This window comes from Raphanus sativus, chromosome 2 (assembly GCF_000801105.2).
Source record: "Raphanus sativus cultivar WK10039 chromosome 2, ASM80110v3, whole genome shotgun sequence".
NCBI classification, from domain to species: Eukaryota; Viridiplantae; Streptophyta; class Magnoliopsida; order Brassicales; family Brassicaceae; genus Raphanus; species Raphanus sativus.
Window position 1 is genome coordinate 15,181,361 of NC_079512.1, and position 13,086 is coordinate 15,194,446.

General features: G+C 37.3%; 1 protein-coding gene and 2 pseudogenes across 1 annotated transcript in view; 1 reads left to right on the forward strand and 2 right to left on the reverse strand.

The window, feature by feature from the left end:
* The window catches only part of LOC108825195 (transcription factor LUX), a 1,275-nt gene extending 511 nt beyond the window's left edge, over nt 1-764 (forward strand). The window contains exon 2 of the mRNA XM_057000062.1: nt 1-764. This exon is cut by the window's left edge and continues 6 nt beyond it. Coding sequence (XP_056856042.1) covers nt 1-594 — 594 coding nt within the window. The 3' untranslated portion in view covers nt 595-764.
* Nucleotides 765-1,782: 1,018 nt separating this feature from the next.
* LOC108825210 (flavonol 3-O-glucosyltransferase UGT76E12-like) lies at nt 1,783-3,213 on the reverse strand (annotated as a pseudogene).
* A 123-nt stretch (nt 3,214-3,336) lies between these two features.
* LOC108835317 (UDP-glycosyltransferase 76E4-like) lies at nt 3,337-4,421 on the reverse strand (annotated as a pseudogene).
* Nucleotides 4,422-13,086: the final 8,665 nt, after the last annotated feature.

Consider the following 13,086-nt stretch of genomic DNA (forward strand, 5'->3'; position numbering starts at 1 on the left):
CGAGTAGGATCGAGCAGTCCCGGATCGGATTCGAAGAAACAAAAGATAATATCGGAGGAGGATGAAGAAGAAGGAGATTCGGGGACTGAAGATCTGACTAATGGGAAGACACTGAAACGGGCGCGTTTGGTGTGGACCCCGCAGCTGCACAAGAGATTCGTGGATGTTGTGGCCCACCTGGGGGTTAAAAACGCCGTGCCCAAGACGATTATGCAGCTTATGAACGTCGAAGGATTGACTCGAGAGAACGTCGCGTCTCACCTCCAGAAGTACAGGCTCTACCTCAAAAGGATGCAGGGATTGACCACGGACGGTCCCTCTTCTTCGGACAAGCTCTTCTCCTCAACCCCTGTCCCTCCACAGAGCTTCCAAGAACATGTGGGAGTGCCGCCGCCTCCGCCTCCGATGATGCAGATGCCAGTGTATGCGCATCATATGGGTATGCAAGGATATCATCACCAGAATCACGCTCATGATCCTTATCATCATGGAAGTGGTGGTGGACCTGCAAATCCGTATATGATGCAGCAGAACAAGTTTGGATCCGTGGCTTCCTATCCTCCTGTTGGAGGTGGAAGCGCGAATGAGAATTAAAATGAATCGAATAGGTGTGAGCTTTGTTTTTGCTCGTGGAACTGATTAAGTTTCTGTCCTTTTAAGTACAGTTAATATAATTCTCATACGATTTGATTGAAACTAATCAAGTTTCTGTCTTTGCTATATATATAATGGTATACAATAAATCCTTTGGCCTTTTTTTTTAATCGGCTTGTTCTCTGCATTTTTAATTTTCACAGAACTAACGAATCAGAGTCGATTCATCTTTGGGAAGTATAAACTGTTCTTGGAGCCATATATTGTGTAGCACAATACTGTATTCTTCTAGTTTGTTTATAGATATGGCAACCATAGTGATAGTTTCACGTTCTTTCTTATGGTAAATTAAACCATTCCTGTATGTAAATCATTTGTAATTGCAAAAGAGTTGGTAATACTCAAGAGTGGCTTTATCTTCCCTATGTTTTGTTTCTCTCAGCAAAATCCATGTCTTCAGGTAGTTTGGTCAGGTTTAGTTATACCGTTCTCGAATACTCCTGCATCTTTACAGGCCTTGTTCTTTCTTGATTATTGTTACAGGTTCTTTTTACGAGTTTTTTCTAAGCCTATCTACATAGGAGATCAGACAACATATCATGTCGAATCTAGACCAATGAGTATTATTGGAGCACAATGCATACTTGAAGACTTCTGACTAGTTTTATGTACTGGTTTATATATTGTAATGGGAGGTAAGTCTCTTTCCTTACTCTCTCTTGTCACAACCCAGAAAGATGTTCAAGAGAGTGTTTGTCGTATTTCTCAGCATTGTTAACTGTTTATTTTTTTCTGGGATGGCGTCAGACACAGTGTTTATGTTTATCTACTTTCGATATATACATCTGTTTAAGACAACTATTATTTTCTTAAGTACTAACCTTTCATTGGATTAGAGAGCCAAACACCAATTAACTTTGAACAAAAGGGAGAAAGTGACATTACAACAAAAGCATGTCTACTGGCTAACATATCTTAATGGTTTTAGCTACGTATGGTTCTACTTTGAGATTTAGATAATAATCTAAGACCTTTTCCTCTCCAATAGATGATCATACTTTTATAAAGAAACATTAATCTCCAGCAATATACTATTCTCTATACATCACACATTCAGTGACAACCTTATCCTCACATCACATTAGTGTCCCCCGTTTGATTTTATGGTTGAAAAGTAAGATTCTTCTAGAATAGAAAAAGTACATTTATTTCTTAATACAACACAAGTTATTCATCCATTGGTTTCTTTAGCATAAGCTTTTTTAACCTTCTGTTTCACTGGCAAGGCATGGTGAATTATGTAGAGACTAGATTCTAATTTTGTTACACAGTCCTGAAGAAGCTTACAAACTCCTCTAGCGAGTTGTGTGAAGAACCTCCACTTCTGACAGAGGCTCTTAGTTTCTCCTTCAAACTTACGGCTCTCTTCCTCATCTCCTCTCCTTCCTCGCCCACCATTAACCTCTTCACAGCTCTCTCCACCGCTCCTCTGTCTAAATCACCCTCCACTTGAACCCCAATTTTCCAAACACACTCCAAGAACCTCGCATTCACCTTTGGATAACCAGAAAACGGCTTGCAGATCATTGGAACTGCTTCCCCGATGCTCTTTAGTGTCGAGTTCCATCCACAATGGCTCCAAAACCCTCCTACTGCAGGATGAGCAAGTACTTCCTTCTGTGGTGCCCATTTCACAATGTAACCTCGATCTGAAACCATATGACTAAACTCTTCAGGCAATGACTCTATCCATTCTGAACCACGTATTGACCCTGGCCTAATCACCCACAAGAAGTGTTGGTTGCTACTATATAACCCCGAAGCTGTTTCCATCACTTCACTGATTTCCATCAACGCTAAGCTTCCCAAGCTTACAAATATCACAGAGTTTTTCTTTCGTTTGTTCAACCATTCAATACAACTCTTTGGCTGCAGCTTCAGCAAAGTACATGAACTCGTTGTAGAAAACACATACGATCTCATTACCTTTTTGTAGCAACAACTGACCCAAACAGTCCTTGAAGCTCACCTGACACTCTTTGTTGAGCTTATGCAGAAACCGTATTGGCCCGAGATTCTTGAACTCAGACTCCGGTAAGCTTTCTGGTATGGTGACAAACTGAAAGTCGGTGGAGTCATCTCGAGGGTTAAAGTAATTAAACTTGGTCTGAGCAACAGTGATTGAGAAACCCTTCAAGTGAAGAGCATTGGCAAGTTGCATCATTGGAGATAAATGTCCGTGAGCTGGAACTGGAACCAACACTAGCCTTTTCCTCGCTCGCTTTTCCTCCATTTTTTTCTTTCCTGCAAGAACATCTAAGAAGTAATCTCCTTTTTTATTGATAAAGTATCTTTCCCATGTAAATATCATATTTTCAGGCTTGTGGGCAATGATACTGCGTATCACGTTTTGTTGGCTCTCTTCACCACATGTGAAGCAAGCATGTGGTGGATGATGTATGTGAGTACGATAAGGCGGTTGCATGTCTTTATCTTGTTAGAGAGTAACGAGAGACAAAATCAAAGTTGCTTCTTACTTCTTGATCCTCTTGTCTTCTTTGGCTTTATGTGAAATTGTTTTTTTCTGTAATGCAACAATTCCATTATAGGCAAACTGCCAAAAGAGACTCATATTTAATTATAATTTCTCTTTCTTTTTTTTTAATTTTAAAGAAAACCATGTACTTGAAGAATTTTATTTGATCAAAACATTCAGTGATGTAATACATGAAGTGCAGCTTTTTAATTTCTCTCTAAGTACTTGACGAGCTCATCCAATGCATTACATGAGGAGCCTCCATTTTTTACATTTCTCACAGAAGCTTTGACCTTCTCATTTAGAGCAATGGTTTTTTTTCTCATCCATGCACCTTCTTCATCCACAGTCAACCTTTTCACAGCTCTCTCGACCTGTCCTCTTTCAACTTCACTTTCAAGTTGAATTCCTACACTCCAGATGCTTTCTATATACATAGCATTTAACATCTGCTCGCCAAGCCTGCAAATCATTGGAACTCTTACACAATGCCCCCGAGCGTTGAGTTCCATCCACAGTGGCTCCAGAGCCTCCGACTGCAAGATGTGCAAGCACTTCTACCTGTGGTGCCCATTTCACAATGTATCCTTTTTCTGACACAATCTTACTCAATTCCTCTGGAAATATCTCTATCCAATCAGGACCAGTGATGGAGTCATTTCTGATGACCCATAAGAATGGTTGGCTGCTATTACACAATCCCTACGCCATCTCCACAACTTCCTTGGTTTCCATATTAACCATGCTTCACATGCTTATGTATATGACTGACCTTGTTTTCGGCTTGTTCAGACATTCAATGCAGCTTTTGTCTTGTTTCAATAAACTAGAAGGCGCTGCAGCTGAAATGTGAAGAGGCCCTAAAGGGTAAACTGGAATTTTGAGTTCTGTTGCAGCCAAGACATAGACAAGCTCTCTAGACAGCTCGACGTGTTTATGATGAAAGCGGAAGCTTTTCTTTTCTTGACTAGTCCCTACGCAGTTCCAGATGTGGCTTTAATGGCCTAATTCCTGAAGGTCGTAAGTGTTTGTATCTTATTAGATACAAATTTTCAACCACCTCGTCTTGCACATCTGAATCTGCAAAGTAAAACGAAACCATGTTTAGTGAAACAATTAGTCTTAGATGAGTCATTGAGCTTTATTTTAGGGCACCTTCTATGTCGGAGAATAACCTTTCGACATTGAGTTTTCTGAAAATGCATCGTGAAACATGATTTGTAGCACTTGTAGTGGTAAAGATGACACTAGGAATCTTGAACTCTGTGGCTGCAGCTTCACATGAATACATGGACTCGTCATAAATGATACATGCTATATCATTACTTTGTTGCAGAAACAACTGAGCTATACAATCCATGAAGCTTGCTTCGTTGGTTTTATTGTGCTTTATCGCAAACTTGATTGGCCCGAGTGTGATAACCCTTATGAAGGGATAAAATGGTCGAGATCGACAAAGTAGAAATTTGGAGCTGAGCTTTTGAGGATTGAAAATTTTAAGTTTCCTATCACTTAAAACTTAACATGGTTCAGGAAAAATGGAAGATTGGTCAAACATTAACATGGTGGTTGAATCGCGGGCGATAAAGACCGATCGAGAAATTTTGAAGTACGACGTGGTCAAAGAATTGATCGTGGATGAACCATGAGTCTAATAAGCTGCTCGACCATGGTTAGAAAATGTGTTGGATTGATGAGACGGACGTTTTGGGAGCATCATATTTTTGGAAGCACGACGGTTTATAAGCTCGACGTTTTAGAAGCACGATGTTTCTTAACCACGAAGTTTTCCACGAAAGTTCGTATGAGCGAAATATTATTTCAGAGACATCATAAGTCAGAATCAGGAGGAAAATTTATCAGGATGAGAAACAAGCACGACGGAAAAACCCGAAGTTGGGCAAAACCCCTAATTTCGGTATTATAGAATTTCTCGGGGAAGCCGGAGGCTCGGGAAATATTTTCCATCAAGGTCAGGATTTCTTTGTAGTTTATTAAAAATATTCAGCGCATCAGAGCGGGAGCGGAAAAATATTCAGGATTGATCACGGGTCGAAAATATGCCGGAAGGACCGAAATCAGCTGAATGCATCGATAAGCTCGAGGTGGCTTGATCTAAGGGATTAGAACGTGGCGTCAATCATCTGATGACCTATCTGTCTACACAAGCACGAGGTGCCGCCGTGCATGAAAGCATCACATGCAGTTTGACACACAGAAACACGAAGTGTCGCGATATCTGCAACCGAAGCATGCTGATCGACATGTAGCAACCCGTGTGTCGAAAGTCATGCACTCCAGCCATGCTGAGAGACATCTGGACGTGGAGTTGTCTTACTACATGTTACTGAGACATGCTTGATGACATGTGTGCGCCCGTGTGTCGCCGCACATGCGATCGGAAGCATACGGGCTGACACACAGGCGCTGGAGTGGTTCAATATGAATGGCCGATGGTTTATATAAATACCCAGCCCATCCCTTCAGTTTTGAATCATCCATTCCACACCAAAGCACTCCAAAAACGTGGAGAGAGAGAGAGAGAGAGAGAGAGAGAGAGAGAGAGAGAGAGAGAGAGAGAGAGAGAGAGAGAGAGAGAGAGAGAGAGAGAGAGAGAGAGAGAGAGAGAGAGAGAGAGAGAGAGAGAGAGAGAGAGAGAGCTCTACCCAAATCAATCTGTCCACTCTAGTCATATTCTTTGATGATCAAGTGGAAGTGCTGTCCAAGATCATTTCAGTTCCACGGTTTCAGAGTAGTCAAAGTTCTGAAGTTTGATACTCCTCCAGAAGTCCGAAGGAATTGTCCAGCAGCTAGGGAAGATTATACTCGTGTTGAATTCAGTCCAGACCAGAATGAATCAGGGGAGGTTCTGTCCAAGTCAATATAAGTCCAGTCCAGTCCATTTAAAATGTCATGGTCGGGTTTTGGCTAAGTCTTCTTCGATTAACCAGCTGCTTATAGGCATAGAACATTGTGAGTTGGCTTGTTTGAATTCCACTTGAATTCCACTTGGAATTTAGGGTAGTTTTGTGAGCTGGTTTGTTTGAATTCCACTTGGAATTTAGGGTAGTTCTGTGAGTTGGCTTGTTTGAATTCCACTTAGAATTTAGGGTAGTTCTGTGAGTTGGTTTATTTGAATTTCACTTGGAATTTAGGATAGATCGAATCTGCATATAGATTAAAATAATCTCATTATTGCTTGGTAGAGTCCTTAGGGTTATTATTTTTATGAATCGGACTCAGTTTAGCATGGGCTAAGCTGAGATGAAATGGTAGTAAGACTGAGTTAATAACCTGACTAGGACTAGGGCTAGATTGCATCATGTTTTTTATTCTTGTGTGTTGATATGGTTGAGTGCGGATTCCCGTTATCTTTAAAGATGGTTTCGTAGCACGAAGCCGGACAATTTGGATAACTGTTTGATTGAGTTGATTGGTTATTAATGTTAATTAATGCTTGCTTGTTTAGTTAATCTTGTTGATTGAGGTTAGTTAACTCTTGGTAAGGGAGTGACTGACCGATTGATTTGATTAGTTATGTTATTTTTATTTAGTTTATTAGATGTTAGTACTTGGGATCCTAGGCCATATAGGACGAATTACTGGTACTAGTTGTTAGTGTCGTAGAGTCAAGAGTCTAGAATAAGGTTGTGTTAGTGTGTTGAGTGAGTGTTGCCGACAGTATGTGCGTAACCCGTCCATAGAAATTTACAAGTATTTCTATGTAAACACCTATAGTAAAACTTACGAGGATTTTATAATTCTTACTAGTAAACTCTTAATAAGTATTACGAGGAATTTACGAGCCAGATCCGTATTTATGTAAAATTAAAAAATTAAAAATTTAATTTAATTTTATAAAATATATAAAATTATAAAATGAAATTTTGAAAATTAAAATATTAATATAACATAAATGTCATTAAATAATCTTTAAATTTATAATATAAAACGAAAAAGCTACATGATCACCTTTGAAGTAGTTGTTGGGGCCGCTTGTTTCCGGAGAGCCTAGGTTTGTGGATTCCAGGGGAGGATATAGGTTCTCTCATGAAGATATTAATGGATTGAATGAAACAAGGATGAGTTGGTGGTGTTAACTAAACTTAAATGGAGATTTGCATAGATATTAGATATTGAAGCAATGAAAGAGATGGAAGAGTCGTAACAGCTGGAAGGATTGCGAGTTTTAGTTTAGATGACCCAATATAAATTTTGTTAAACCCAGTAGCTTAGGTTCGATTCTAATGTTTGTAGAAAGACGTGTCAAAATAGAGTATTCCTATTGGTCGGTTTTTTGACCCATGTGGATAGGTTGAGCTTTCAGCCTCGATCCCTTTTATATATTGAGATTAATAATGACAATTTAAATAACAGGTAAATTAATCCCACTTATTATTAACATACTAATTAACCATATATATAAAATATGAAAAAGAATTTAAATTAATAAACATGTTTTAAAGTTTTACTATATGTATTTAATATTATGTATTCATAATAAATAGTATTAGGTTTACAATAAAACTCACTAATAATAAAAAAAAGGATTTACAATCATATCATTCTTTAGACTATAATATAAATATAAAGTAGGAATCATTCAGTTTCGTTATGGTTAACAGTTCATATATTTATTACATTTCACTAATGAAAATGCAGACTTTTCTTTTACTTTTTAGAATGTCGATACTAATTAAATAAATATATATATTATCTTTAAATATTTTTATATTATATTTTTATTACCTTGAGAATATCTCTGGATATTAAAATGAGGCCGAAAGCATAAAGTCATATCCACATAGGTACAAGATGAAGTGTAGTAGATATCCTTCAAATCATGGTTACTTAGTAACACAAACACAACGAGAAAACATATTTATTATGATGGTCATAGTTGTTGTTACTTCATCGTAAAAGGAGCTCTACGGCGAACTAACCACGATAACGTAACCTTCATAAACTGTCGGTCGTAACAGACTATTTGTCATAAAGTCATCGCAAAATTTACGACAAATAAATCAAGACAGAGCAATTCGTCATAAGGATGTTGTCATCATCCTGAAAAAAGTCCATGACGTTGGTTGCTCCAAGTCCGCTGCTTCCCGTTCTGCAGTTTGGACCGGTGGATGTGAAATGTGGAGTCTCTCCCGTCGAACCCGCAACATGTCCTGCATTTGCGGGTTTCCGTCCGCTATAAGGTTGAAAAGATTTTTGAGGGTCACCAATTGAACTTGGGTGGAGTCCAAATCTGTCTGCAGACGAGAAGTATTTGCATCCTGTTTTTGGGCATAGGACGATGTAACCTGTGTAACATCGTTGACATATTCTATGCCCAGCGTCGTCCCTTTTTCTATGGACAACTTTGATGAAAAAACGTTAATAAATAATTAAAAATGTAATTATGAATGTATTAGATGTTATGAATTGAAAAGTAAATAATGAAAATTTAGACCTCCTCAAAAATGTTGCCAAGTCAATGGTAGCCAACTCAATTGCAACACTCCAAAAAGAAAGTTAGATAAAATATTTATCGAGTTAATAAAAATTATTGAAAGAATTATAATTGAACATTAATTACTAACCATCTGTAGACGTACACCGGCATGTGGTAGTTTCCTGGTTTTGTGGACCATCAGTAAATATCTGTTCTCATCCTTCATCATCCGAGAAATGGAGTGCGGTGGTCCGAATGGAGTGGGAGTAATGCCAATATCTGATGAGTCCATCTCATACCTCCTTTGTGAGACCGGAGGGCCTCGCGTCATAGTCTTGTTGCTCATAAATGACTTTCCAGTTGGAGACGGTATTGCATATGCGCTTCTTCTCCTTCTCGTTGAATTTTTCCTTCACTTTCTCGTTCATCCAATGGCCAGTTCTACTTTTGCTGCATATTAATATATCTAAAATTAATCAATATTAATTATTAAATATATATTTAAAATTTATTTGAACCATGTAATCTTAATGTGCCCTCGGATCAATGTCCAATTAGAATACACTCCGTCCGATACGGTTGTCCGTTCCAAACCTGAAAATAATAATAACATTAATTAATAAAGATAACAATTAATTTATAGAGTGTATAATTAAATTATTTAAACCATAATGAAATGTGTATCAGTAAGTCCCAGATGGTAGATCGTAGTCTAAGTTATCTAAACCTTCTCTTATCGGCTGTGTGAGAAGGGTTTCGACGGTGTAATAAACGTAGGGTGCATCAGGCAGCACTTCCAAATCAGGATGTACTCCCCCTGCAAGGGGAGGAAGAGGAAGAGCACCACTGTCTGGAGCCGACAGAGGAACAAAGGGAGGAATCGCATGAAGTTGAGGTGGACGAATGGATCCTGTCGACTGAGACTCCGAAACAAATCGTGGAGCTGTAGATCAACCCGAATAAGAAGAAGTATCACATGCCTGATCTCCTATCCCGAATGTCTGACTATAATGTGATGGAGCATGCTTCCTATGAACCATCTAATTCAAAAAGAATTGAATAAACGAACTTTATATATTCCAATCTATAACAACCTAAACTTTATAATTTCAAGCCTAATCTAACCACCTAAACTAACAACTTAAAACTAAATTAATCTGGATCATGACACTATGCAAACATCTATCATCTTCAAAAGCAACTCAAGACTATAAACCAATTTATGAATCTGATAATAAGATTCAACTGACAAATTCTCTTCTAGCAAATACTCTTTAAACAACTCAGTTCATGCATCCATGCAATTCTCAGGTAAATTATGATTTTTTTTAATATTCATCATCCTAGCTGCAAGAGACAGTTTAGGGAGACCTTTTCTATAATTGATATCATGCATATTTACATTGTTTTAGCCATTCATTCTTGTACATTTTGATCATATAGATGAGGATTTATTCATCTTTAGGTTACATTTTGCATACACGAGTCTTTATCAGGTGTTGGAGTGTGCTATGGAGTTTTTGGAAGTGTTTAGAGACATTTGTGGTGCAAAAGGTTGAAAGATGAACATGGATGGAGACCTTAAAGATATCTTTTGAAGCCCATCTTCTGGGAGGACATGGGAAATTGAGATAGGTTTCTAATGGAAGTGGTCTCAAGTCATTTGGAGCTGTATTGGAGGAGTTATGACCAATCTACTGGAGGCATATCAATACTCGAACACAGTATGCTGGAGCGGGGTGACGGAGCGGGGTTACGACCCCACTGTGTATCCAGAGTGACCTGACAGAGCGGAGGCACATACCCCGCTAGGCTTTACACAGAAATGGAGGAAAAACGGCTGGAGCGGGGTTGTGACCCGGGTACAGAGGGTCGCTGCTTGTTTTCATCTTAGGCGATTTTTAATGTTTTTAAGGACTTTTAGACTTTTTAATATCACCCATTAGGATTAGAAAGGATCATATAAATACTTTTTAGATCCGAATTGTGGGATGAACTCTTTTTTTCTCAAAAACACATTTGTAAACCTTGAAAAAAGTTTGGATCTTTGATCATTTTTCATCTTATTTTCTTTGTGTTTGTTAGATTATCTTGTTCACTAAGCATGTTTAACCTTGAATCATCTTTGGTTTTTGGGTTAATCATGTCTATTAGTGAGTAAATCTATCTAGGACTCATGTGCTAGGGTGATTAAGGGTGATTAGTGAAGATCTAGGGTGTTTAGTGTTAAATCTACTTCTTTCCTTACTTGTTGAGGGTTCTCAATGCTATTTTGGTCTTGATCATACTAAAATAGATCCTTAGGCATTTTCTGCCCGAAAGGTGTATGATGAAATGCCTGAACCAACTCTTCAATGCTTTTAATGCATTTTGCTAAAGAGATTTGTTGTTAAATGTGTTAAGATTGCTAGTAGACTTGTTCTCCATGATTGCTTTAGTAACATTCAACCAAAGGGATTTGATGCTTGAGTTGCTTTAGCAAATGAACATTCATCTAGGGATAGAGCTTGTTTAGTATTGTGTCTAGGCATAAGGAAAGTGCTTGATTGATAGCTTGTCACCTTTAGATTGGATCTACATCACCCAAGATCAAATGCCTAGCCCCATGAATCCACTTGCTTAATATTGAGAAAAAAAAGTTCACTCTTTTATTGCATTTCTAGTCTAGTTTTTGTTCATTTCACTTCACTCAATTGGTTGCACTTAGATTAAGCATAGACTTGCATTCCATTTGCATTAGAATCACTTAGGATTGGTTCGACAATCTTTTATACTACAGCATTTGGTTAGGGACCCTTGAAAATTCCTATTATCAATAATCAAGGTAGATTGGTTGATTTGCAGCTTCCAACATTTCATAAAACATTTCATAAAACATTCAACATTAAGAGTTGTTTCATAAGCTACTTTTGTAATTGTTTCTAAAAATGCATCTACAACCATGTCGTGAATCCTATCATAATCTACCATTGGTTCCTCATTTTCATCATGCAATTGAATTGGTTTTTCGTTATTACCAACATTTTCAAAATTACTACTAGCTTCATTCCTACCATAACCCTCTACATGTTGAAACTATATATAGTAATTTGGTGTAGAACTTCTATTTACTAAATGGTTCCATACAATTTCACTACGAGTAAAATTTGTATTCTTGCATTTCCAACAAGGACAAAACATCTTACCGTTTTTCTGCGTGAGCGGTGTAGAACCACCTTGGAACATGAATATCTCCATCCCGTTGAGAAATGCATCTGCCACTCTCCCGTCAAAATCTTTGTGCATATACATCTAACTCCATAACTTATATATTGCCTGCTTGACATTTTTTAAGTTTCATATTTTTTTTTCTTCTTTTGGTGTAATTTTGGAAATGATCAAGAGTGTCATATTAATAGGAAGTTTTCGATATTGGTAGATGAAATTTAACAACTGATTTACAACTACATATTTACAACTTTTAACAACTATTTTACAAGGAATTTACGAGGAAACAAATTAGGTATAGCTCACTGAATACACATTTCACTAACCATCTAAATTTTACTCGTAGGTTTGTCGTTAAACAGATGTGAAATATTTGTCGTCAAATACTCCTTCTTTTACAATAGCTTTACAACAAAAGCAACAAGTATTCTTTTAAATCGACGTAAATTTACTTCAGATTTAACTGTTTACTCGTAAATTTACGTCGACTTTATGATGAATCACAAAATCCGATGTAGAAAACTTGTTACCTCGTTGTCTCTTTATGACAATAATTTTCCTCGTAAAAAGTCATAGTAATGTGTATGTTTTCTTGTACCGAAAGTCCTTCTACCATTATACTACTACAATGTAGTTCTCTTTTATATTAGATTATATCAAAAAGAAATCAAATCACCCAATTTTGACTGAAAATACATATTTTATAGTATTATATAAACATATAAATTTAAATGTTAAAATGTGAAAGAAAAAGTTTGTTAATAATATTTTGAAACAATTAACCGAAAAGATATGTTGAAGTTATATGTGCTTGGACTGATCCCGAGCTATTTAAAATTGTATATCAACTAAATCTCATATCCACAAAAAAACCCTAGCCGTCAAGAGAAAAAAGAGAGATTTTTTTTATAGTTTCAAGCCGATGATCGAAGGCTTCTCCAGCTCCGAAATCGGCTTGTTTAATTCATTTTGCTTCTCTACTTTAATATGTTTTGTTTTCAGTCGCTGTTTTATTACTAATTTATTTTGAATCTGGTAAGGTTTTTTATTGTCTTTTTATATGTATCTTCCAATTGGTTTGAAAAGATAAAACTTCCAGTTCAGTTGAACTGTTTAGAAAAGGTAATTGACAGATCTACTGCGGATAGTGGGGACATGTCTTACCGGCTTCAATCGTTGATAGTTTTTCATTCGATGGTGATGGTTTTCTTACTGCAAACTTTGGTTACTTCGAAAGGCAGCATGGAGTTTTATGGAACGGTAATCTCTTTGACTCTGTTAGCAGAGAAAAATAGAGAGTTATCTTATC